The sequence below is a fragment of the Solanum dulcamara genome, chromosome 8 (assembly GCF_947179165.1).
Source record: "Solanum dulcamara chromosome 8, daSolDulc1.2, whole genome shotgun sequence".
Taxonomy (NCBI): Eukaryota; Viridiplantae; Streptophyta; class Magnoliopsida; order Solanales; family Solanaceae; genus Solanum; species Solanum dulcamara.
The window spans coordinates 73586646-73613913 of NC_077244.1; the positions used below are offsets into that span (position 1 = coordinate 73586646).

Below are 27268 nucleotides of genomic sequence, written 5' to 3' on the forward strand. Positions count from 1 at the left end.
AATTCACATCATAAGCACTTTTATCCAAACACTCAACTGCTTATTTATAAAAATAACTTTCAGCACTTCAAAATTCTAAAAGCACTTTATACATAAAAGTTATTTTTTTAAGCCCATCCAAACGGGCTCTAATATACTTTTCCAGAGTAATTCGGAAGTGTAGTTCACTCCCAATGCGAGTAGACTAAAAAGTGAGAGAAACAAATATTTACCACAAAATTAAAGAATCAAAACACGTACCATAATAATTGGTGTGGTCTCCAAATGGTGACAAATCTAATACCAACAACATAACGTGGGTGGGTCCTTTCCCCTCTTTTTCTCTTGGGCCCAACAATCCAACCATATTCTATCAAAAAGGCAAAACGAAGCATTAATAACAATAACGCAGTGAAGTCCCGTGAAATAGGATTCGGAGAGGATAAAGTGTACGCAGATTTTTTTTCTATCAAGATAGAATAACTGTTTCCGAATAAACGAAGCATTAATGAAAAATGAAAAAATAAATAACTTTTTTTCGTTTTTCATTAATGCTTCTTTTATTTCACATTAAAAATACTTATTATAAATTTTAAATCAATATAAAATATAGATAAATAAAAATATTATCGATATTAACATGATAATGAACTATATTTAAAAATATTATGTAAAATAAATTTAAAAACTATTCCATAAAGTAAATCGCGATATATAAAAATTTATCACAAAAATATGTAAAATCCTTCATACATCACGAGATTTCATCCCTAATTTTATCACACAATTCAGTAAAAGATCTGTCATTATAATTGGTTTACTTGCATTTTAAATATTTATATGGTAGAAACTTATAATCAATTTTTTCCTTAATCTAAGTAAACTCCCATACATGCAATAATATAACAATATATTATTCGTAAATAGTATGTATAAATGATAGGAATATTTTTTTATCTTAATATTTTTCTTTTGCTTTTGTATTTTTTTTCCGGGAAATAACCTATTTATCTCCATGAGATAATGGTAAGATTTACTTATATTATATCCTCCTCAGACTCTACATAGTAAGATTGTGAGATTTTATTGAGTTTGTTATTATTGTTGTTGCTTCTATTTTTTTTAAGAAGCAAAAAATTTAGATTCTTTTCAATTGCAGAAAAATTACTTCTTCTTTTAATTTTAAAAAATATTTTTACAGATTTACTAAACATCAGAAATTATTTTTTTAAAAATATTTTGACATCCCGATTGCTTGATCAAATAAATTTTTAATAATGAAGAAGTAATTACCGTTCCACCTCACTAATGCCAAAAGGGTGGCACCAGCATTTAGGTATTATGGCCCATCAAACACCAACGTGTCCTTTCAAAATTTTAATTTCTGTCACTTTCTTGTTATTGTACAGCTGGCCATTTCCTTATGGACCGCATATTAATCTTATATTTTTAATCTGAATATTAACTTAATGTCTGACTAAAAAGATTTTGGAATCTCATTAATAAATATGAGAGTTGAAACAAACGAAGGAAAAGGTAGTATTAGGTGGCGTCTCAGTCAAAATTTTTGATTAATTCAACCAAACATTAGGAAAGAACCTTCTTTTAATTTTCAACTAACTCAAATCATTTTCTTCAAGTACAAGAAAATATTTTCTTTCTATAGTTTTTTTTTTCGTTTTTATTTGTCCAAGTTTAAAATAATTTTTAATATGAAAAGAATTAATTTAGCAATTATATTGGAATTCAGTAAAAAGAAATTAGAGACTTAATTCTCGTATTTTAAATGCTACAACGTGAAAAAGGAACATACTATGTTTAAAACAAAAGTTGGTATTAAACAATTGTTTCTATAATAGTTGATTTAATGCAATAATTACGAATTAAAAGCAAGGGATTACAATTAATACGAGCAATTCAAGATTTAATTATCAATAACCTCTCAAATTTATCATTAAATTTTATTTATAAACTTAATTATGGTCTTTTTCTCCAATTGAATACCTAGATAGACATAGAAAGTTGATTAGAGTTATGCACATATTATAATACAAGTATTAATTATGAGAAAATTTATGTTTATTTTATTTCAAGATTAGTTATTCATGTATTATTTAATTATTGATGTATTAGATATTTCACCTTCTATTCTTAATAAAATGATATACATAGATCCTTCATAACTTATTCATATATTAATTGTATAATTGTATAATTTTCTAAACTGCAAATCAAACACTCTATTAATTTTATACATGAATATTTTACCTCCTAGCCCACAACCAAACATATTACTACCTCCGTCCCGTATTAGATGACACTTTCAACTGTACACGGTGATTAAGAAATTATTAATACATTGAAAGACTTTACCATTTTGCCCTTTGTTTATATCAATATCAATGCAATATACATAAAAGAAATAGTTAGTATTGAGAATTGTTTACATTCAAAAGGTCATATTAATTGTAGAAAAAAAATAAGAAAAATTTAATTAATTCTATCTTGATTTAATAATTGATCAAGTAATGTGGGACAAATATTTTTAATAAAATGTCATCTAATATGAGACGAAGGGAGTAATTCTTACACAAGATTTTACACCTGCATGACCTCCAAATCAGCTACCAAAAGACCTCAAAGTGTTCTTATTAGATATTTCGGCCAAATTTTCATATTTTTTTTTGTGTATGTTCTCAAATGTTTATTACGCAAATAAATTAATCACTTATCATATGTTATATCTTTTAATTATTGATATTAACTTCAATAAGTCCAAGGCCTCAACCACATATTTTCAAAAGCCGATCAAATAAATAAGTTAATCATATAAAATATTTCGTATGTCATTTTTTTAATTATACACATCAACTTTAATGAAGACATATAGAGCCCGTTTGGATGGGCTTAAAAAAAGTAACTTTTATGTATAAAGTGCTTTTAGAACTTTGAAGTGTTGAAAGTTATTTTTATAAATAAGCAGTTGAGTGTTTGGATAAAAGTGCTTATGATGTGAATTTTAGGGTTAAAAGAATAAAAAAAGGTAGTTTGAGAATTTAGTTAAAATATAAAGGATATAAAAGTAATTTCCATGGTCAAAGAAAATGACTTTAAGCACTTTGGGAAAAAAGTTAGGAATCCTAACTTTTCATTTCTGACTGAATTTAAGAACTTTATGGCTTAAAGTCAGCATTAGGCAAACACGTCCAAAAGCTAAAAAGAGGCTTTAAGTTGATTTTGACCAACTTAAAGCCAATCCAAATGGGCTCATAGTAATTCAAATATATCTAAACAAAATTTATTGATAAAATTAAGAATTATCAATATAGATAGGTTAGATAAGTTTTTCATATTTTAGTCATTTTCTTTAATTTATTATCCACATCAATCTCAATGGAGTCGTAATTCAAGTATATCCAACACAATAATGTTGAAGTGACATGCATGTGCATATGTACATAATCTCTTCATGACAGTCTATGTGCATCCATCCCATCAACAGCTGGCCATTATTGGAGAATTCCTTTATATATAAGCTGAGTCTTCCTTCTTTAATCATTACTCTTTACAGAGAGAAGAGAAGAGAAAACAGTGCAAGAAAAAATGGAAACTTTTTCTCATCTATCATCAACAAGATCCAGGTCGTATGAAAGCTTTTTCAATGATGGGGTTGAGCCAATACCAGAGGTAGTAGTAGAAGAAGAAGAAGATCGAATGGAGGAAATTTCTTGGAACACCAACACCCCACAAAGTGGCTGGTTCAAGAGTATTGAGGAGCCATGGCTTAGTACTAGATCCCAAAAGAAGAAAAATCAAGTCTTTCTTGAAGGGTATGTAGAAAATTCAGATGAAGATGAACTAGGGAGGACAAAGAGTTTGACTGATGATGATTTGGAGGAGCTTAAGGGGTGTTTGGATCTTGGTTTTGGGTTCAGTTATGATGAAATTCCTGAGCTTTGTAACACTTTACCTGCTCTTGAACTTTGCTATTCTATGAGCCAAAAGTATCTTGATGAACAGCAAAAGTGTTCAGATGCTATGTCTGATACAGGTTCTTCAGGATCTGGTCATGTTGCTAATTGGAAGATCTCAAGTCCTGGTGAGTTTTTTCTTCTTCCCTGGAAAAGTAAAACCCCCTGTAAATTTCAGTCTATTTGGGTTCTTCTTTAAGGGTTTTGGATCTGTTCATAAATCTTGACAAGGGTTTGTGAAAATCTTGAAATGAAATGACTTTGTATAGTTATTGTTGATTTGTCTGTTGAATCACATCTGTCAGTGGAAACATGTGAAAAGGTGCAGTCTTTGGAATTACGTGATGAAATTTTGTACAAAGGCTTTCATTTTGATAAGAAAAGGTGCAGCGGTCTTTGGAATTATATTCTGTTAACTCTTTGTTCTTTACTTTAGCTTTCTTGGTGGCCTGATCAATGATCATCATCTTTCTGGAACAAAAGCCTAAGCCCCAAAAGGAAACAAAGAAAAAAAAAGAATCTTTTTGTTGTGTGTTTCTTGTTTTTTGTTTGTTGGGGAGGTGAAGATCATCAAAATCTTCAAATTTCTAATGGAATGTTTGGTTTCTTTTGGCTTTTGAAGATCTTAAGGACCTCAAATTTCTTGGAGTACTATAAAGTCATTCAATTTGTTTGCTCAATTGTCATTGTTTCTTGAACATAGTGGTTAACCTCCATTACTTTTTCATGACACTATTCCTCATACGTTTTGTCTAACCTCAGGTGATGATCCTGAAGATGTCAAAGCAAGGCTGAAATACTGGGCTCAAGCTGTTGCCTGCACCGTTAAGTTGTGTAATTAGAAGTGAAGAATGGAAGCCAAGAAAAAGCTTAATGCAAAAAACAAAGAGATGAGAAGGAAATGAGAGACTTTTTAAGAGCACTTGTGCTCTGCCTGATCCTGAAAGGCTTATTGCCACAGGGCCAAGAAGTTCCCTCATGCTTTACCTGAAGATAGATTCACAAAAGAATCTTGTCCATGATGGGTAGGCAAATTTAATCCTCAAGTAGAAGAATATACATGAAGAGGAAGGAGATGTTTCAGGTCTAAGATTAACCTACACATGGAATAAATCTGACGTCCCATAACCTGGTATAACTTTGTGTATCATTGTTGCATCAGTTTAGTCCAAAATTGAAGTGAAATTGTTGCATATAATCAAATCTCATTTTTCTTCATGTTTTAATTTTGTTTTCTAATGTATTGCTGAGCAAAATACTGTTCTTGGTTAGATTACAAATCACATTTATTCCTTGTTATATGTTCTTTTGAGTACCTTGTCTTGTCTATGGGTTCAGCAGAACTTAATCGGGTTTATTCTTTTTTCCAGATGGATAGAACAATCAATCAATCTCCTTACATGACAGATTCACTTCTATTATGTAAAAATTGTCATAAAAATTGTTCTAACAGTATCTTTGAAACGTGTAACACAGTTCAGTAATATCTTTTCAATTTATATTCTGTATAAAATTGAATTTGAAAGTAAAAGTGACATCTTTGGGGATTCAGACCTTAAGTTAATAGAAAGAAACACGTAGATAGTCTTTTACCCAAAGGGGGATAAAAATATTTAAAAAAGGAAGAAGAGCATATTCTGATTCTAAGAAATCCTGCAAGATGTGTTTGTTGATGGGTAGCCACATGGTGTGACTTGTGAGTGCCTCATACTTCATAATTTTGTGAAGGAATCTAATCCCCTTTTAATAATCCTCCTTCCACTAAATAGTACTCTCTCCGTAAAATTGTTTACGTGTGATTAAGAGCTTCACGGATTTAATCGTAAAAACATATTTTTGCAGAATTTTAGGTAAAACGCGTATAATAGTCCCTTGTAGTTCGGTCTTTTCTTAGATCCTGCATATAGGAGTTAATGTTGATTTTAATTTGTTAAAGTTGTTTGACGTGTGATCAATATGTCTCCTTTTGACTAAAGTTGTTGACGTGTGATCAATGTCTCCTTTTGACTGTGAAAACATGTTCTTACAGAAATTTAGGTAAAACATAGTAGGAGTTTAGTGCACCAAATTATTTTTTTTAGTTAGTTTCAACATCGTTTAAATAAGGAATACTTTTTTTTATTTGATAACTCTTTAATTTTAATTTTTCACATGATATATTTAAAACTATAAAATTAAAAGACATTTTGATACGCCTGCCTTTAGCTTAAAACCACAAAAATCAAACATTTACTTTTTAAAAAATTTTAAACTTTGCGCCGACTCAAAATCTGAAAAACATATGAAGGGTCTTGTATACACAACTCAAAGGAGTTAGGAGTGCCAACTGAACAATACTTGCTTGTTCAAAATCTTGAAACACATTTTTTAAAAAAATGTTCTCATTAAGCAGCTATAAATCAACCTTAAAAAGTTATATTTTCACAGCCTGCAGAAAGATTATTCTCATATTTCTAGAGCATGAGAATCGCCTCAAATTATTCAGCTCTGACTCATAGAACAACAAACAACATTGTTCATAGCTTTTACACACCATTTATTTATTATTAAGAGGACAACACGCTTATATATATCGAGTTACTATGGTCACGAGTCCTTGAAACAACTACTTCTGCAACTTTTATTTTTACAAATTCATGGACTATAACGAGTTTAAAGAACCAAAGTACATCGACAAGGAAAAACTAAGGGGGTGAGGGGGGGGGGGGGTGTACAAGCTCGCTTGTTTCGTAGGCAGGGAAGACGGAGAAAGATAGAAACATGAAGGCACTTCCAACTAAAGGTCAATAGATATGCTGAACTCTCAGACCTGTCGTGCTCAAGCCGAACCCAACAGATTTTGTATGTCTTTCTGTAAAAGGATAAGAAAGCGGAAAATTAGTAACATATACAGAGAAGAAAAGGCTTCATAAATGTTTATCTCAATCTGCTTCTTGCATTTATTTAGTTTTCCCTATCTAATGAACCATAATACTCGTAGACTGGTATTCTTCGTTATGTGACTTCTGCAGTATATCATCATAAACATGATGGAAATTGAGAAAGTTGTAGATATATATTTTACTCCTTATCAGCAATCTTCCATTTGAGACCAGAAGGTTTTTCCTTTTATTTCAAGATAGAGTATGAATGAACATAAAGAAAAACAGTTACAGTTTACCTCAAATTGAAGAGGTGGTGTCTTGGGTGCATATCGTTCCACAACCTTTCCTTCTTTGTTCACAAGGAATTTGGTGAAGTTCCACTTGACAGCATTTCCAAGGAAACCGCTTTTTTCTGATTTTAAGAACTTGTAAAGTGGTGCAGCATTATCCCCGTTCACATCAATCTGTGGAATGAAATAACTTCCTTAAATGACGTGGCGTTTATGGCAATACATACACATAACGTAGTAACTGAGAATAGAATGAGAGATAGTTTTGAGTTTCATATTGTGTCCCACGTCGCTCATTCTCGAGCAAGTTTTTATAGAATAAAGAGGAGATAAGAAATAGAGAGACAAGGCACAACCTTAGTGCAGTTCTCCAATTATGAAATAAATACTTATTTACTTGCTCGAGTAAAAACAAATAAGAAGGGACAAGGCATATCCTGAGTTCATAAAGATACATGCTCAGAAAATGCGTATTTAATATGCTAACAGGGCCAAACAGAATGATATATAACCAACTTTTGCACAAAGCCTCTAAAGTTGGGACTGTTCACAGAGCTACTTAAAAGTAGTGTGCATCTTATCATGACGTTCCTCATAACAACTTGATAAATCTTATTATAGATGTTCAGAGATTCCAAGACAACCTTTAAAAAGAAAAATAGAGACTCTGCGAAAGCACATATATCCACGCTAGAATACCCAAAGCTTTATGTAGTTTTCATAGTATGCTTCAACCATGTATCACCAGAAATTGAGAGGTTAATATTGTTGGGGAAAAAGTTCTTATGTGCAGTATCGCAACATATGCTGCGATCAAGTTGACAAAAAGAAAGTCTTTAAAGATGAAAGCTACCAGGATCTGGAAAATGATTCCAATTATACGCTTTGGGGCTATCATACAGCAGCTGTTACCTTTTCAAATACAGGGAATTCAGCTTTGAACCTGGTGCATACAGTTTGCTGAATCTCCTCATTTGTTCCGGGCTCTTGCCACAAAAACTGGTTACAAGGAAATGCTAAAATTTCAAAACCTGAAATAGAAGTTATGTTTATGACCACACAATATGATTTAATAGAAATTCATCACAGGTTGAAATTGAAGAAATAAACAGTTTGCCAACCTTGATCTTTGTACTTCTCATACAAAACATTCAGCTCCTTGTAGTTTGAATCTGTTAAACCACTGCAAGGGAAAAAAGATACCACAAAATAGGTGAAGTCTGGAAAGATTGCCTTTAATAAATATTCATGATTCATTCCCTATTTAAGCATAAATAATAGCAACAAGCTAGCACAAAACAATTGATAATTGTATTTCTTATTATTCTAAAATTTCAAAACACAAGCATCAAAGAAAGTATATCATTGACCTAAGAATAGAGGCACTTATCACTTATAAAAAATAAACAAATACAGACACTTACAAATTTCAGCTCAGGGAAATTTACAAATACTATAATTCTCTTATTCAACAGTATAAGGAATCTAGCTCCTGTTAATTACGCTATTCTTGAGCATGTCGTTATAGACATTGTAGTATATCATCATCAATCAACATCAACAACTAAGACAGTCCAAAACTAATCTCAAATTTTCGTTATTGCATTCTTGCAAAAGAACTTTAAGTTAAATAACTACAAGAAGTTTAAAGAATCTGCTAGCAACTTTTTTTAGTGAGGGAATACTAGAAAAGAATGCAAGAGGATCAACGTAAATTAAAATAGAAAGACACCTTTAAGGAATTTTCCAACTAGCAAAAACATACTAATCAGAATAACAAAAATAAACCCCAAAAAGAGTACATCTAGTTTGTGGCAATTAACATTATCACTGCACAATAAAACTTAAATGCACCCAGTAGTACAATACTTGACATATTGAGCCCGTTTGGATGGGCTTTAAGTTGGTCAAAACCAACTTAAAGCCACTTTTTAGCTTTTGGACGTGTTTGCCTAATGCTAACTTTAAGCCATAAAGTTCTTAAAGTCAGTCAAAAATGAAAAGTTAGGATTCCTAACTTTTTTTTAAGTGCTTAAAGTCATTTTCTTTGACCATAGAAATTACTTTTATATCCCTTATATTTTAACTAAATTCCCAAACTACCCTTTTTATTCTTTTAACCCTAAAATTCACATCATTTTCCTCATTTAAGCACTTTTATCCAAACACTCAACTGCTTATTTATAAAAATAACTTTCAGCACTTCAAAGTTTCTAAAAACACTTCATACATAAAAGTTACTTTTTTAAGCCCATCCAAACGGGCTCATTATTCACTCTCCAGAAGTAACAATCTTAGTCACACTTATTCCCACGTTGTTATAACTCCTAAGTCTAATTAGTGAAGCAGTTGACTCACTTCTAAATGGAAACTAAGTTAACAACTGATCGCAGCGATCAAGCATGACAAAAAGAAAAAAACCAAGACATAAACTAGATAACTTCACTTACCATTTTGATGCAACATTGACAATAAGAAGAACCTTTCCCCTATAATTGCTCAAAGGTACCCCATTTCCCTGTATATCCTGCATTTGGAATCTCGTTAGAAAGATTAAAAATCACGTTCCAAGATTAAAAAGAAAAAAAAAACTTTCATGCAGAAGTTGCTTAGTTCTCCCATAATTTATTAATCCTCAGCAATTCAAACCTTTTGAATTCCAATAGTTAGTTAAATTTCTGAAAGTTCATAATCTAAGTAATACAATCAATTATGCCTAATAGTTAGAATTGTACTCTGAACTAGTTTAACATTCCATCTCAAATTCCTAAAAAGTGACAAAGGATCCAAGTTATATATAGATGCAAATAACAGGAAATTGAATTACCTGTCCAAAAAACACTGAAACTTCACTAAATCCAAATTAGACTCTACATAAACAACGACGACAACACACACAGTGTACTCCGACAAGTGGGGTTTGAGGATGGTAGAGCGCACGCATACCTTACCCCTATCTCCATCTCATGGAGATAGAGAGGGTGTTTTCGAAAGAAACTTTGCTAACACATTAAATTAGACTCTAGATAAGTGGATCATAAAATTGAGAAATGCAAACAGTATTTCAAAGTGAACACAACCAGAATCATGGTTCTGTAGGCAGGGAGAAACTGTCTTAGGGTCTCTCCTCCCCACTATCAACACCCCCTTCCCCTAAACTCACACACAAAGGAAGAGGTACTATCTACATAATTTCAAGAAAGAGATAGAATATAACAAGTGGGTATTACAGATATGAAACCAAATAACACCAAAATCCAAAGTTCAAAAGCAATATGCAATAAAAAATGAATCTTTCTTTAACTTTCAGAAAAAAGAAATCAAAACAACAAGTGCGTATTACAGATATGAAACCAAATAACACCAAAATCCAAAGTTCAAAAGCGATATACAATAAAAACTGTATCTTTCTTCAACTTTCAGGAAAAGAAATCAAAACAACAAGTGGGTATTACAGATATGAAACCACCTAACACCAAAATCTAAAGTTCAACAGCTATATGCAATAAAAATTGAATCTTTCTTCAACTTTCTAGAAAAGAAATAAAAACCAGAACTTGAAAACTCAAGAACAAGGAAAACCCAAAAGTGTATACCTTAACAGTGTAATCATAAATGGATTTTGGGGATCCTTCAGCCATAGAAGAAAAAGATGGGTATCTATAGAACAAGAAGAAAGCAAGAACAAGAAAGAAGAGAGCTGCCAAATTGGTGTAACTCAGCAAAGGCATCTTCTTGTTCTGCCTAACCTATGCATATATAAAGCCTTGCCTTAGTTGCTTATAAACTTTTTTTTTTTTTTAAAGTGTTTTATTGATGAATTTAAAATTATTTTGTGCTTAAAATAAATTTCAATAAATAGTTAGATTTATTTGAATGAACTTATTTTAACCAGTTTATAAGTTGAAAACTGCTTATAAATCAAAAAAAAATTGTACTACACCTATTTTTTTAAAACTTATAATCAATTTTTAATTTATAAGCTGCGTAGAAATAAATTCATCCAAACAAAAATCTAATAAGATATCGGGCAAAGAAAGCGAAATTTATTACTTTAATTACTAGTTGATATGATGTGGAAAATGAGCTCTTAATTTTGGTAGTTGTTGCTTCTGCCATGTGAATTATCAACTGTTAGCTGACAAATGAGGCAGATGTGAATATTGACTATTAAAAGAACTTTTCATTTTTGGAGTTTTTGTTGAAATTGTATATTTACTGGGGTACATTTAAGTTAAAAAAAATTAAAATTTTAAATCAAAAGTATTTAGTGCAAACATTTTTATCATATATTTAGATATTCAACGTATAAAATTATGAGTATTTAAATAAGATATATCGACATTTAAAGAGTCGTGATGTAGTGAGTCTTAATATTTTGGTGGATTACTTTTTTGTCCAAATGTTCAAATCCCCCCTCTCTCTGTATGTCTCTTTCTATACATATATTGTTGATAATTGTATTTGGCTCAGTTTTCACATATTTTTATTAATTCAACTGGATAGATTCTTAATCAATTTATTGACTACTAGGTCACATACTTAAATACAATTCACTCTATATATTTAAATTCGTTATAAAGTAGTTCCTTTTTCTTTTATAATATATTCTTTCTCTTCATAGACATGGTTGATTTGTTATTTTTTCATCCCATAACCAATTTATTAAAACTGATATATGGACCATACATGATCTCTCCCTTAAAATGGACACGTGAATGTTTCATTTGGAGGAGCAATTAACTACTGTGAAGTAGATGGATGGTGCACACTTCCCAAGGTGGGTCGGGTCATTTAACGGTTTGGATAGGGTCAAGTTGTGGGTAGGAGTTTTTAGAAGTTTTTAAATGATTTTATAACAAGGATAGGAACTTTTTAGGTAATTACTAGAAATGGCCGAAATTACTTTATATAATTAGACATAATACATTCTTAATTATAGGTTTTGAATTGAGTTCTAAGTATAAAATTGTTTTTGTTTAAGTACACTTTATCTAATATAATTTTTTTTAATGCAAACTCATAGTTAATCAAGCTTTCTACAAATAATATGGAATGAGAAATCAAGAAAATGAACCCAATATAAAGGAGGTAATTAAGTAAAAAGTGTAAGTGATGACAATGTAATTTGGTTTCTAGAAAGATACTCCCTTCATCGCTAATTTAGGTGACATTATTTAATTTGATACAATTTTTTTTAAAAGTAAATTTTTGAAATTAATGATTTTAAAACAAATTTTAGATATTCATGTGATGATAAATTATTTTACAATAAAAATAATAATTTAAAATTAAGTTATTTTTAGACTAGAAAGAAAAGTCTAGAGTATTCCCTTTCTAGGATCTTGGTTTTCTTTTCAATAGTAGGTGGCTATTAAATTCTCAATCATGTGCCTCTAATTAAGCAACAATTTTGTTCACCTCTCTAGATTATATATATATATATAAATGTGTATTACTTTAAAGGTGGAGATCAAAATCTAAGTGAATATTTGCATGAGGAGCATCCAAATGGGGCACATGAATTTAGATTTTTCAAACAAACAAAAAGAAAAGCTATTCTTTGAAGTGTCATTTGTTTATTCTTTTAATCATAAAGTTAAGTTTGAAACTATATTTGAATATGAAAGTAGTTAATTAGATGTATGAAAAGCAATTGCTATTATATGTCACAAGTTACATTTCTCGCAATGGATATTTTTATAGATCATATATATATTTGTTTGATTCCAAGGGTCCACGGAAACAATTTCTCCATTCCATGAGGTAGTGATAAAGTCTGCGTATACGTTATTTTCTCCATTTTCCACTTGTGAAATTGTACTGGGTATGTTGTTGGAGTATATATTTGTTTGATTCTTGCTGAACGGTTATCAGCGTATGGAAAATTTCATGGGTAACTAGTAAATCAACTTAAATTCTAAAATTTTTAGTGCATCTTGCATTGTAAAATTAACTAAAATAAAAATTAAAAGAACAACAATAGGAATAGACTAATAAATGGACATCAGCAAATAACATTAACATGGTATATTAAAAACTTAGATTCATGGTAAAATTTCATGAGGAGTCATACGTTTAGGTAAAAGATCCCTGAAGGATTACCTAGACATCTCAGAATGAACAAAACTAAACTAAACAGATGCTTCCATCTTTTCATCCTCAGAATCTTTTTCATCCTCAGAGAAATTTGGAGCTTTAGGAACAAGTCCAAGTAATTTGAACATATTCTGATCAGCATCATAGTCATTATTCGGTGTAGTCAACAACTTCTCACCTGTAAATATGGAATTGGCACCAGCAAGGAAACAAAGAGCCTGCTCGGGGACAGAAAACCGAACTCTTCCTGCAGAAAGCCTAACCATTGCGCTTGGCATTGTTATTCTTGCTGTCGAAATCATCCGAATCATATCCCATATGTCCACTGGCTGGAAGATGAAAAATAAGTTTGAGATTAGCAATGATATGAGATATAGTTTAGGTAATCAACTTTTACCTAGAACTAAACTCAAAACGTGATGACATTCACTTTTCCCCAGAATTCATTTCACAGAGCTGTATCCATTGGATCAAGGAAATTTAGATCTTATCCTTTCAATTAATTTATTTTACAGAAAGGCATTGAATTTCGTCAGGGGGTGGACTGAGTGTCAATTATTTTGTGGTCTATGATTATCATGGTTTTGAGGAGTTGTAAGCTTTAAGTTGTGATGAACTAGAGATTGTGTTTCCAGTCATGTTCTGAGGTGGGTGATATCTGCCCGCAACCATGCGTGCAACTTAGCAGAGAAAAACAATGTTTTATGAAATTACCAACGCTGAAAGGTAAAGAATCAAAGCTCAAACAAAGCTAAAACTAAATAAGATAACGTTCCTTCATGTGGTGACGCTTTACCAAGGGCTCTTCTATGATGGCTCAATGTATTATGTTGGTAGTATAGTATGGTTAGGTTAAGATGATGGGTATGTTTTTATTCCTGTTTTGGCTGCTGAAAGGAGGTTTATGAAGCACAAATCATTTAAGAATCAGAAGTTAATTGAAAGCACTGCAACAATATTTAAAGTTCCATTCCTTAAAAAATGAGGATTACCTTCTGGTCTTCCAGTGGTGTGCCTTTTACTGCAATAAGTGCATTAATCGGCACACTCTCAGGGTGAGTTGGAAGAGTTGACAGGGTATGCAACAAACCAATTCTATCCTCTTCAGCCTCACCAAGCCCTATTATTCCACCTGATCGAAGAAAATAAGGAGTTAGCATGATTTTGACAAGGTATGCATGGCACACCATGAAGAAATTTACCACACAACCTCTGAAAGATTGTGTCAAGGTAAACACATCTGACAAATTTTTCAATCATTACCTTGACTTTCAATAATGAAATAACAATTAAGAATACCCTAATAGCAATTATTAATGATTCTTCTATCTGTGAACAGGAAGTCATAAAGGAGAAAAGCAGTAGGAAGTTCGAATTGAAAGGTCAGAAAGACCTTTCACTAACAATTTAGAGCTCATGTCAAAATATTTGTAGAGTTCACTTTTTATGTCCTAAAAAAAAATCAGTTTCATGTTCTCCATCAAAAGGCTTTTATGGCTGTTCAAAAGAACTTAGCTGCTGTTGAACATGCATATACATGGCTGTTCAAAAGAACTTAGCTGCCGTTGAACATGCACCCAATAATGTGATACAACAGTATTTGCATATACATGAACATGCATGCATCAAATATAAAGTCTAGATAGATGGTTCTACATATTGTTATTCCAACGAGTCACAAATGTCAATCTATAAGCACAACATAGTAAAAATCATGACGAATAAGAAGTTTTATACTTCAAATGAATACCTGAACACACATTAATTCCTGCTTCACGTACATGCTTCAGTGTTTCCAGCCGCTCATCATAAGTTCTAGTGGTTATAATATTAGGGTAGTATTCTCTTGAGGTGTCAAGATTGTGATTGTATGCTGTAAGACCTGCTTTCTTGAGCTCGACAGCTTGTTGCTTCTCAAGCATTCCCAAGGTGCAGCAAACCTCCATTCCCATGTCCCTTCATATTGAAAATATTTTGCACAACGGTAAACAATTGGGGAGAAAAAAGTCAATGGATACCTCAGTTATCATGCCATAGAGAAACAATTTTAACTTGTGTGTGCATAACATGCATACATGATTGTAATTGACAGTCTATGGCTTTTCTGTTATTTTTGGTTAACTTTAATAAGCAATATTTGGGTATGCATTACCGCCACAGCCCTCAAACAAGGAGCTAAGAAAAATTCTGTGCGCTTTTGGTTTAAAAGTTGAACAATCACAAAACTACCCATCAAAGCTTCTTGCGAGGAATGGGTAACAGATGATTTAATGTTTAATCAATTAATTAGTAAAGATAATCCTGCTTTTGTAGTCATTCTAAGATGCTGGAGAAGTGCTTCTCAATTCCGGATATCATCCTAACTCCAGTTTCCTCACTCTTTAAACTTCACAACTTCAAGAAAATAACAAATAGAGAACAAGGTGCTGCAATACTGTCCTCAACATCTAAATTCTAACCAGCCTACAGTTGTCTCATACTTGAACAATTTGAATTAGCTTAAACTAACAAAAAATCAAGAGGTTTATTGTTTCTAGATTCTCATCTCTTTTATGAGTTGACTCATATGTTTCTCAAATTAGTGGTCATCTCATAATTGAAGGTAAACAGAGAGAGTTGCTTCTTTTCCTATATAACTTTTGACTCCTAATTCTTAGTCATGAAGTATTTTGACCATTACCAGGTAAATGGAACTGTGGCAAGGTATGCTATCTGTGAATGGTTGGTGTCAGCAGATATTGAAGTTCATGAAACAAAAGTCTTTCATGAGAAAACTTAGCACCATACCCGTTGTCCTAAAAGTAAATCTGTAGGGATTGCCCCACAGCTTAGACATTTTAAGATAAACCATAGTAATCTTTATCCAAGCCCCACAATGAAAGGCAGGAACATGCATTTTACTTTGACCACCACATTCTAGTGATGCATAACACCATATACAGCAATCAATTGGCTTTAACTGTATATGATCAGACAGATTCTCTACTGCTTATAGACGTGAGGTTCCCATTATATATAAAAATATCTACCTTATAGAAAAAGAAAAAAAAAAGATCAGAAGAGATCATCCAAGGCTTTGGAATGAAAAATATAACTATAGTTCATTACCTTATTTCCTTCACATACTCGACGATCTGGTTCATATTGGTTTTCCTTCCTATTGTATCCCTCCATGCGGCACCCATACAAAAACGAGTGCTACCTCCCTCTTTTGCCTGTCAACGCATAGAGTAGCTAAAAGTGCATTACAAACGAGATTGAACCTCATTGTATGTTATTATAACACAGCCAAATGAAATATAATTAATTGAGATAATTAACATTCACTGCATTTATCTGTCATATTTATACATCTAGAGGTTGGCCATGAACACATTACTCCGTCGGCCACAGTGGTAAAAGGGGCAGAATCTAGGTAACTCTAAGGTTTTAAGAACAAATAACTCCCTTTGGATGTGTAGTATTTGATTAAACGGAACCTATTTTGGGAAGAACTCCTGTCACCCTCCAAATGTCAGTCCAATGGTTAAAGAATATCTACGTGTGCTTAAGAATGAAATATCCATCCACAAAATCAGACTAAGAGAAACAGAAAGAGAGCACCTTTCTTGCAGCTTCCAGAACGGCATCCTTATTCATAAGTTTCTGTGCTTTCAGTCCTGTGTTGTATCTAGATGATTGAGGACAATATGAACAGTCTTCACTGCAGCCTCCTGTCTTAATAGACAGCAAAGTACACTGTTGTACTTCTCTAAAGTTATGAGAATGTCTATGTACTTGAGCCTGTAAAATAATAATTTTTCCATGAAGACGAGAAAATATCATAAACCAGAAATTAGAGACTCTATAGAACTAACAGAAAACAATTAAGGAGCAAGCTCCAAAGTAATTAGAAACAAGAATAGAAAAAAACACATTCTGAATCACTTTCCCGTGTTTGATTGGACAAAAGGTAAATTGACATAGGGTATTTGTGCCAGAAGTAGTATTAGCATAATGATAGCGTTTAGCATTTTGAGTTAAAGGTTGACAATGTCTAAGTGTTGATTGAAGTACACATATGTTGTACGAATTGAGATATTTGTAAGTAACGTTTCCTCGAAAATGTTTTTTACAAGGAAGATGTCTTCCACCACAATTGAGAAAATAACTCCCCACACCGCCGCACGTATGGGTGAAAACCACTTCTCTTTACAAATTTCTCAACTGATTTAATCTCATTTGTCCCAATCAACATCTAGGCATTGTTAAAAACGTTTAATACCTAACAATATCATCAAACCTATCCTAATTATCATGTGTCACCTACTTTTATATCCAACCAAACACTGAAAAATGATCCACAAAAAAGATTTCCTAAGGGAATACATTTCCATCTATACCCAATGCATTGGAATGTTAGTAAAGAAAAATGATGAAAGACATTCCCTCTTTCTGGTGGATCATGTTCTACAACAATTCAAGGTAATCCAAAATGTTTTCCATCAATATTTTCGTCATACCAAACACCCCCTTACAAACTAAAAATCAACTGTAAATTAGCACAAAGTTAAGCACATTAACACAAAATTAAAACAAAACCACCCTCACTAAACCTCAGAACAAAAACAAGATAAATTTCAAAAAAATATATAATTAAAACTGTACAAACTCAAATTGGTGCACACAAAATGTCATGAAACAATAAAGATAAATAAATATGAGGGAGATTAAAAATAGAAGAGAATACGGACTCCATGAAAGAGGAGATCGAGAAGCGGTGAATCGTAAATAGACTTGATTTCATCTCTAGTCCAGTTATTTCTCGGGCCTTCCTTAATACATCGTTCTGCTTCTACTGCAGCTGCTGAAACTGACAATGAGGAATAATTCGGGGCGCGCGACTGAAGTAGAATCAACGATGATAATGGCCGCCGAATCGATCGAACCCACATCATCCTTTACACCTTCTCTCTCTATATATATATTATATGTATGTATATATATAGATACACAGAAATGGCCGGATTTGCATAAGCACAGAGGTGAAGCAGCGCAGCTTTCAATTGCTATTTGCTGCTGCTTTGGAAGTTCCGCTGTTCCTCAACTGATTTTAATACAATGGATTAGTGGAGTTTAGTTACAAGGTGGTGTACCTTGTGCATCTTTTGTTGTGCTGTTATCTCTTTTTTAAAAAAAAAAAATTGTTTTCCGAAATTTCACAAAGGAACAAAGATGATATCTTAATTATTGGTATTTCACCTAAAAAGTGATTTTCTAAAATTGAGTGACCAGCTGAGATATTAATTTAAAGGAATTGGGGTGGAGTTAGCTTTTTGATTAATAAATTTTGATGTGTATTGTGTATTATGTATTTGTACTAAAAAAAAATTGATTTATTGATTTCAAAGTATGCTTCTAGATTGTAATGGGACGATGATGTCTCTATCTCTTCACATAAATTTATACTATAATGTACGGTTACCCAATTTTGAATAGTTCAAAGATAAAAAGTATATATTTCCCCCATTTAGAGCAATCGTTAGTATGAAAGATGTTTTTGAGCTACTCGACTAGTTTGAATAAAATTTTGAACTAATTAACCAAAGAAGACATTTTATAGCGGAAAAAAAAAGTAAACTTTTATTTCAAATAACTCTCGGATATTTTTGACTCTTTTATCCCCTAAATAAAAACATAGAGAGGGTAAAAACAATAGCTTTAAACATACATTGTGAGTACAACTTAAGTTGAAAACCTTAAAGAATCAATAAAACAAAGGCCACTTTTCTTTGGACACACATTGTGTACAAGTTATTTCTAACAAAATCGAACCAGAGATGTTGATTGTTAACAAACATGACATACTGTCATCATCTCTTCCCCATCCCCAAAACACACAATATACACCCCACCCTCACCCAAAAGAAAAGGGGTCTTACCTATTTCAATTGAAGAGAAATACGTCTACATAACAAGTTAAAATTAAATTCATAAAGGTGCACATGTACCATGTAATTCTACCAATCAAAGCTTGGGAAGATGAGATTTTTTTTGTCTCTAGGTATTTGCACTATGAGCCCGTTTGGATAGGCTTAAAAAAAGTAACTTTTATGTATAAAGTGCTTTTAGAACTTTGAAGTGCTGAAGGTTATTTTTATAAATAATCAGTTGAGTGTTTGGATAAAAGTGCTTATGATGTGAATTTTAGGGTTAAAAGAATAAAAAAAGGTAGTTTGAGAATTTAGTTAAAATATAAAGGATATAAAAGTAATTTTCATGGTCAAAGAAAATGACTTTAAGCACTTTGGAAAAAAAAGTTAGAAATCCTAACTTTTCATTTCTGACTGACTTTAAGAACTTTATGGCTTAAAGTCAGCATTAGGCAAACACGTCCAAAAGCTAAAAAGGGGCTTTAAGTTAGTTTTGACCAACTTAAAGCCAATCCAAACGGGCTCTATAACTTCATATGGTTATTATCTCATTTCTTGATCACTGGACCACACCCTAGGACGCTTATTACACAAACTGTTACCATTAAAATAGAATTTAGGAAAGATTTCACAAGTCCAGTCACAAAACATTATGATGAATAGACCAAATGTGATCGGGGTCATTGTTTCTAGTTTACTTTAAACTAGCAAAATGAAGTTCATTTTAGCAGAGAAAGTCTTAAATATGTATCCACTTAGAAATATTTTTTAGAAAAATTGTTTATAAAAGAAATATATATATATATATATATATATATATATAACTTTCTGAAAAAAAGGAAAAAAAAGTTTTAATATGTGAGAGCCGTTCCTAAAATTGAGGAGATTTTAGTTGGATTTTTGGAGTGTTTATCTCATATGAAACTCTAATTGAAAATAACAGAATCTCCAAATATTACGTTTTGAATGTTTGAATATTAAACTGCTAATCAAAAAGTCACAACTCAATTACTTGCATGCTAATTATTTTTAATTTCTCCTTTATATTTTTTTTGGATGACAAAGGAAACCGCAACCGCTAGAAAAATATTCTTTTCAGGTATATTTCCTTCTTCACTCCTTTTGTTCATGATTTGACAAACATGAAAGGTTAAACAAAGTTTAAATACATAAGATTTCGTGCATTCAGATTTTACTTTTTATTTTTTCTCTTGTTGAACTTTATTATCTTGTTTTCTTCTTCTTTTTAGGAAACTAATGCATGCTTCATCATCAGATGTCCACCTCCACATTTGTGGAGTGCCATTCTCTTTGAATAGGGTAAGAATTACTATCATGCTCCAACACTAAATTCTTCTACTGTAAGCGCCTATGATTCTTGTGTCATGTAACTTGTAAGACACCAAGAGATATACGGGATGGTTGGAGCCTTCCGCCCTTAACCAGAGGTCTTGAGTTTTACTCCTTTCAGATATATATGCCTACATAAAAAAGAAATCCATATAACACACATCTTGATAGACTTTTAATATGTCACTCCCTTAATTTTCAACTTTCCTAAGGTGCTGGTGTGTGTTGAACTTACAGGAACTTTTGGCTGCAAGATCTTCAAAGATAGCTGCATTGTTGAAAGAGAATCCTGAAGATGATCTTTCTCATTTGCTAGGAGATATTCCCACTGATTCTGAAACTTTTGAGCTTGTAGCAAGATTCTGCCATGGCTTTGACATAAACTTGTCACCTGAGAATGTCATTAAAGTACTTTGCCTTGCTCGTTATCTTGGAATGTCCGAGATTCACAGCACCAATAACCTCGGAAAGAAAGCCTGTATCTACTTTCAAAACAATGTCCTTCCTAGTTGGAATAATAGTATTAAAGCTCTCAAATCTGCAGAAATCATTCATCAACAAGCCAAGAATCTTTCCCTGGTTGATGCCTGTGCTGAGTCCATCATTGCCAAGGTACTGCTCGATCCAAGTCTTCTTGGAGAGCCGATGAGGAATGTAACAACAACAGATGATGACAGTGAAAACGATGAAAATGCCTACAAGCCAAATGTCAGGAGGAGGCTTTTTATTCTTGACTGGAAATCAGAGGACTTGACACTTCTTTCCATTTCCCTATACGAGCCCATAATTCGTGCAATGGTTCATCGAGAAGTCCCTCTGGAATACGTGGCATCATCTCTGTTTCACTATCTCAAAAAATGGGTTTTTCCAGGCACTAAAGGAGAAGATGATGATCCATCAACTTACGACAGGAATTCTCAGAGAGAGATCATTGAGGCAGTAGAGAGACTGTTGCCTCAAGAAAGGGGGCTGATCCCCAGTTCTTTTCTCTCTCAGATGCTGCAATCCGCGATAATCTTGGATGCTCATACTGAATGCAAAAACGGATTGGAGATTAGAATAGGAAAGCAACTAGACCAGGCGACAGTCAAGGACCTCTTAATACCTGCCCAAGGATATGCAAAAGAAGAGCAGTATGACACTGAAAGTGTGAAAAGGATATTGAAGAATTTCTACAGCAATTACGCAAGCAGATATACATCTGGCCTAGTCGTGGTAGCAGAACTTGTCGATGACTTCTTGGCTGAGGTTTCTAGTGACATAAATTTGAAGTTGAACACATTCTTATCACTAGCAGAGTTATCACAAGCAGCAACAGGAGGAACTAATAGAAACTCTGATGGAATGTATAGAGCAATTGATATATACTTGGACAAGCACAAATATCTCACAGATTGGGAAAGGGAGGAGATTTGCAGGGTGTTGGATTGCAGCAAAATGTCTCCTGAAGCCTGTGTGCATGCTGCACAGAACGAAAAGCTACCAGTTCGAGTGATGGTGCAGATTCTGTTTTCTGTGCAACTGAAGTTGAAGGATACTGTGTCCAAGAGGATACAAGGGGGTCCTGATAACGGATTGTTGAAGCTGGAAGAAGACAAGGAAGATGCAAAAGGGATTAGCAGCAGTAAAGAGGAAATGATTGAAGCAGAGATGGAAAAGATGGGAAGCAAGGTGCTTGAGCTGGAGAAAGAATGTGATATGATGAGAAGGGAAATTCAGAGAGGTAGTTACCAGCACAAGATTCAAAAGGGGAAAACAAGCATGTGGAAAGAAATGAAGAGGAAGCTTGGTTGTATGACAAGCTTGCATGAGACAAATTGCCATGTGAAGAAGAAAAAAGTACATCCAAGATAGAAGTTTGTGCTTTCATGTTTACATTTTATGCCAAGTGATAGGGAACTACTGGATAATTGAGTTCACATTTGCATTCTCTTTGGAAATTAAGAGTACTTTTGATGCTCTTAACGTCCTCAGTCCAACCGACTTCACTCAAAATAACAGAAGAGGTTGGTAGGACTGTTATTTCGTAGCTACTCCAAAAAAAAAAAAATCAGACCTATATGGGCCTTAATGTTCTGAATTTAAAGCATATGGTTATTTATTTTTCCATGAAGAAACATGAACTAAAAATCAACACACATTATAGAACGTAAAGATGAATTTTCCTCCCAGAAGAAAAGCAAAAAAACTTTCACCAATTTGCAATTCTAGGTGTCTAACTCGGTGCATAGGCTTCGGTATGGTGCAAGAATAGAACAGAACATGGAAGGCCTAAAACCATATTTTATAGCACAAGTGCAAGTAACTTGTTCATTGCAACAAAGCCAAAATGACAGTACACAAACAATTATCTTCACATGTGATGCATATTGATAATATAACCAACTTGTTCATTGCAACAAAGCCAAAATGGTAAACATAAGTGTGTTCACAGAGACCTGTTTTTCAGCACACACTTCCAAAACAAACATTTTTCCCAAGAGCAGAGTCAATACATCTTAATTAAGTTCAGAACTGTACATAATTTCGCCAACAAAGATGCAGCTCAACAGCATAGGTTTCATGTTGATAGCTAAACACCTTGAACACAAAGTTTCTGCACCCATAAGGATTCGAGAGCAACAAATTGAGTCACTTCACCATCTTCCTCAAAAGAAGAAAGAGCTTCTGATCAAGCTTAAACTTCTGCATCTTGAGGGGATCACTTTTCAGCATCAACTGAAGTCCTCCAAAGGAGACATAAACCACTATGACATGAGGAAAAAGGAAAATGAACAAATCAATTGAATGCAAATTTACTCCTATGAAAGACATGATATATTTCAAATCATTCTACAAACTACAACTTTACTGAAGGGAGCTTTTAGTTGTGTTAATTGACCACAGGCCCGAAGGTATGGAGTTGTCTGTTCAGAGAACTGGAGAATAAATACAAGACTGAAATAAAGAAGAAAAAATTCTTCTTTTTTGGAAATTTATAACGTTGTATTCCTCAGCATTAAGGATATGCTGGAGACGTTCAAAAAGAAGCAAAAAGAGTAGGAGGAAGCTACTTACAGAGCTCCTAACAAATCTACTAGTTCTAATTCATCTATTTCTATCTTTTTACACCAATAATAAAAAGATACAATACAATTCCATTTAACTTTATGAATGAAATTCCTATCTTCAAAGCTTCTGCTATTTCTCTCTTTCCATACATTCCACCATATTCAGTGTGGGATGAATTTCCACCATCTGTTCTGGCTCTTGCTCCCTCCTCTTCTAATCCAGCACCTCAGCAGATCTGCAGTATGCTTAGGCATGGTCCATATTGTGTCTGTGAAGGTAAGAAATAAGGCCCATAATTGTGCACTGAATTTACAATGCAAAAAGAGGTATTTGTTTGTCTCTTCTGTTTCACCACAAAGTTGGCATCTGGAACTTTAATACGTTCCTTTCTCTTCAAAACCTCCTGTGTTAAGCAAGCCTTTCTTACTACCAACCAGGTAAAGCATTTTTTTAGTTGGAGCTATGTTTTTCCAAACATTGTTCCACAAATTGTTGTCTTCTGTTTTGATGTGCATTATTTATTTCATAGCGCCCTCTTAACAGAGAATTTTCCATCATTTTTGTGCTTCCATCTCATAGAATCTGAATTTGAGGTAGTGCCTGAGAAGTCCTCTAGTAGAAGAACCATGTTGGCCACCCTGTCCACCTCCCAATCATTCAATAATCTTCTAAAAGAAAGATCCCATCCATGATCAGTCCAACATTCTTTGACAGTTGCTTCAGGGCTGTTTCATATGATAAATAAGTCAGCAAAGGTATCCTTCAGAGGGTTCTGATTGTTCCAAGCATCTCTCCAAAACTTTTTCTCACATCTGCCATTTTATAGTCATTCTCTTCTATCTTTGGCCAAAGGTCTCTGATTATTCTCCATGCCCCACCTCCATAGGGAATAGCACTAGTATTGCTACACCATGGGTTGATTCTCACCATATTTAACTTTGATGATCTCCTTCCATAGATCCTGGTCTTCTTCACTGTATCTCCAAAGCCATTTCATCAGGAGGCTATCATTCTGTCTCCTTAGATTTTTGATGTATAATCCTCCCAAGTACCTATTTGTAAATGCAAGTATAAAGAGAGGGGTTAGTGTGTTAGAAGAGAGGAAGGAAATTGGTGAATCTGGCATTCCCCTTTTTCCATTCTTAACTAATCCTCTTACCAATCCAAACAAAATATCTGGCACCATTGCTGCATGATGAAATGGTGAGAGATCGGGCAATGTTGACCAATGAGATTGGATTTGTTGGGCAAATAACTACTATAGTGGAATTAGTGGGTGCTATGTAATCCGAGGTGAAATTTAGCTGGTGGATTGCTGCAAAGCTACCTGCGCTGATTATTTTTTTTCCGATTCAACTTATAGATAGATCTAGAAATTAAATCAATACATTAAAGACATGGAACGAGCGAGTATATACACTTATTTGTCAGGTCCTGATCCCTCCATTGAGACCTTATATACTAGCCCATACACGATGTATTCAAACTTGTCAAGATTTATGGACTTACCAAGCAGCCTACTAAAATCCTAAAAAAGATTATATATCCATATCACGTTGAGAAGATTACCATATTTATATATCATCAAATGGTCGTTACAAAACAATTAATGAGGAGGATGCACTAATATTCAAATAATTAAACGGAACAAATACCTCAGGAGGATAGCTAGTGACAGCCGACCCATCCATTAACAGTGTCATTGCTATAACCATCCTATACAACTCTTTTCGCTTCACAAGGTATAGTTCTGAATTGATATCTAGCTGGATTGATGTCTCACCATCACTACTTTCTGCTTCTATGCGAGAAACTAATGAAATCGACAGACTTTAGTCCAAAAATCAATGATACAGAAATGGAAATGCAACAGTAGAACATCAGTTAAGTTGATAATGATAATAATTTTGCGTCCCCACACATCTATTATCACTCACAAGAACAAAATCAGAACATACTGTACCCAGCAAAATACACAGGTAGGTCTCATTTATGGTGTAAATATACAAACCACAGCAAATCCAGATATAAAATAATTAACAGCCAATGTTGATTCTGAGAATGATCTCTACATGATACAGAATTCTTTTTTTGAGATGGAAGACTGAATGACATTCTGACATATTTTTTTATGGCGTCAATTAATTATCGGCTTCTTCTCTACAGAAGCGCACAGCTTAAAAAACTTTTGTTCCAACACGGGATCTCAAGGAATTCCTCTTACCAAGCGCAGCTTGGAATGCATCAATAAGAGATATCAAATTATCAATTATTTCCTATTTATTTTCTGATACCTACATATTCCCTTTCCAGGGAAAAAATGCGAGCTCGGAGAAGAATAAAGGAAGACAGCACAGAGGGAGCCCGTGGAGACAACAATCGTCATGGTAATAACGTTTCTTAAAAGCATTGCATGTAATATCAATATCATGGGAGTAAATGAAAGAGGTATTACCCTTGTCATACTTTTTGCCATCAGCATCCACCTTCAGAACATTAATAATTTCGTCAAAGTGAAACGCATCCATTTTCAGAGGTAAGCTTCCTGAAGAGACAACGTCATCTAATCACAGAAGGAAAAGAATCCAAAGGAGGGTCGTGATCAGTGGCAATTATACATGTCTAATCTTTTACCAAAGTGTGAAATAAATTGACTTCTGTAGTAAATAATTTATTATCTGATTCCCCAGTAAAATTGACTAAGCATTTTACGTGAGAGATAAATTGACTACTATGAATATTTTACGAGAAAAAAAAAGAAAAAGACAAGAAATCAGCAACATCCGAAAATTAATACAGGATTTAAAATATGCCTAAATTGGGATGTCTTTCCAAAGGCACAGGACAGACCAGTTTTTATTTCACTACAACGGAGTATCTAAAGAGATAATATAATAGATATCAGAAAAGAAAAAGAAAACGAAAAGAGGGAACACTCAAGGATAATTTCAGAAGAGGGAACACTACAAGCGGCCCTTTCACCTTGCTCCCCTGGCGAACCGAACCCCCAAACTTATGGTTGGAGCAAAAGGGTCCTTACCACTATGCTATCCCTCCCTTGTCATTCCAAAACTTATTCCTGTAACATCTTTAAAAAGCAACTGACCTAATAGAATACCAGTTCAGACCAGCAATTGGCTGAGAACTTATTCACTTCTTGTTTAACCTAACTAACGAAGAAACAAAAGGAAATCCATAAACTTCCGGTGATCATCCAATATCAAAACCCCAGCAGCATTTAGTGATGAAAAACTTCCAAAGTTCAAAGTACTACGACTCAGAAAGTTTACTCTTCTAATATCAGTTAAAAAAAAAAGGATGTAACAGAAAGCTTATACACTTTTTCTTATAATTGTGGTGTCCGGGCCAGCTTAGGCGCACCTCGATTAAAACCACAGTGCACTTGCTACCTCCCACCTATGCGAGGCATATACACTTTCTCTGAAAGAGTAGGTAGCCACACAAGCAAATTGAGGATTGTGATATGTTATTTCATAAGATCGTCAAATTAATGATCACAATTATAAGCTTCTTTACTAATTGTAGTAACATTACTTGTTCCCAAGTCCCACCCACCCAAGCTTGGGGAATATGTGATTCCCATAATCCTTCTTTAGTAATTGTAACAACTTAAGCATTACAAATACATGTTACAGGTCGTCGGTTGGGTTGATGTAAGACGAGAAGGTATCTGAAGTGCACAAGACCGCAATTATACTGATGCAGAATAAAGGAAAGAACTGTAAACATCA

The 27268-nt window shown here is 33.4% G+C and overlaps 4 protein-coding genes across 4 annotated transcripts; 2 read left to right on the forward strand and 2 right to left on the reverse strand.

The window, feature by feature from the left end:
- The first annotated feature begins 3531 nt into the window (after positions 1 to 3531).
- On the forward strand, positions 3532 to 5251 carry LOC129900863 (uncharacterized). The gene is made up of 2 exons (XM_055975940.1): positions 3532 to 4078; positions 4713 to 5251. Exons 1-2 carry the CDS (start codon positions 3583 to 3585, stop codon positions 4790 to 4792), a joined length of 576 nt encoding a protein of 191 aa, XP_055831915.1. The 5' UTR covers positions 3532 to 3582; the 3' UTR covers positions 4793 to 5251.
- Positions 5252 to 6445: 1194 nt separating this feature from the next.
- Positions 6446 to 10860, reverse strand: LOC129900404 (probable glutathione peroxidase 2). The gene is made up of 6 exons (XM_055975364.1): positions 10701 to 10860; positions 9555 to 9631; positions 8226 to 8287; positions 8017 to 8135; positions 7111 to 7278; positions 6446 to 6801 (listed from the first exon to the last, which is right to left on the reverse strand). The coding sequence occupies exons 1-6, from the start codon at positions 10833 to 10835 to the stop codon at positions 6769 to 6771; spliced, it is 594 nt and encodes a 197-aa protein (XP_055831339.1). The 5' UTR covers positions 10836 to 10860; the 3' UTR covers positions 6446 to 6768.
- A 2251-nt stretch (positions 10861 to 13111) lies between these two features.
- Positions 13112 to 18358, reverse strand: LOC129900740 (biotin synthase, mitochondrial). The gene is made up of 6 exons (XM_055975762.1): positions 17937 to 18358; positions 16807 to 16986; positions 16312 to 16418; positions 14954 to 15159; positions 14196 to 14335; positions 13112 to 13532 (listed from the first exon to the last, which is right to left on the reverse strand). The coding sequence occupies exons 1-6, from the start codon at positions 18138 to 18140 to the stop codon at positions 13239 to 13241; spliced, it is 1131 nt and encodes a 376-aa protein (XP_055831737.1). The 5' UTR covers positions 18141 to 18358; the 3' UTR covers positions 13112 to 13238.
- A 2014-nt stretch (positions 18359 to 20372) lies between these two features.
- On the forward strand, positions 20373 to 23803 carry LOC129900159 (BTB/POZ domain-containing protein At5g17580-like). Its single transcript, XM_055975100.1, has 4 exons — positions 20373 to 20435; positions 20703 to 22304; positions 22411 to 22471; positions 23640 to 23803. Exons 1-4 carry the CDS (start codon positions 20373 to 20375, stop codon positions 23801 to 23803), a joined length of 1890 nt encoding a protein of 629 aa, XP_055831075.1.
- The last annotated feature ends 3465 nt before the right edge of the window (positions 23804 to 27268 follow it).

Coding starts and splice junctions, on each gene's coding strand:
- LOC129900863 (XM_055975940.1), top strand. CDS start 3,583: ATGGAAACTTTTTCTCATCTATCATCAACAAGATCCAGGTCGTATGAA. Junction 4,079..4,712: donor TTGGAAGATCTCAAGTCCTG/GTGAGTTTTTTC, acceptor GTCTAACCTCAG/GTGATGATCCTGAAGATGTC.
- LOC129900404 (XM_055975364.1), bottom strand. CDS start 10,835: ATGCCTTTGCTGAGTTACACCAATTTGGCAGCTCTCTTCTTTCTTGTT. Junction 8,136..8,225: donor TGAGAAGTACAAAGATCAAG/GTTGGCAAACTG, acceptor CTTCTATTTCAG/GTTTTGAAATTTTAGCATTT. Junction 7,279..8,016: donor AATTCCCTGTATTTGAAAAG/GTAACAGCTGCT, acceptor TTCATTCCACAG/ATTGATGTGAACGGGGATAA.
- LOC129900740 (XM_055975762.1), bottom strand. CDS start 18,140: ATGATGTGGGTTCGATCGATTCGGCGGCCATTATCATCGTTGATTCTA. Junction 14,336..14,953: donor AGGAATTAATGTGTGTTCAG/GTATTCATTTGA, acceptor TTCTTCGATCAG/GTGGAATAATAGGGCTTGGT. Junction 13,533..14,195: donor CACCACTGGAAGACCAGAAG/GTAATCCTCATT, acceptor TTCATCTTCCAG/CCAGTGGACATATGGGATAT.
- LOC129900159 (XM_055975100.1), top strand. CDS start 20,373: ATGCATGCTTCATCATCAGATGTCCACCTCCACATTTGTGGAGTGCCA. Junction 20,436..20,702: donor TGCCATTCTCTTTGAATAGG/GTAAGAATTACT, acceptor TTGAACTTACAG/GAACTTTTGGCTGCAAGATC. Junction 22,305..22,410: donor GCCATGTGAAGAAGAAAAAA/GTACATCCAAGA, acceptor TTGGAAATTAAG/AGTACTTTTGATGCTCTTAA.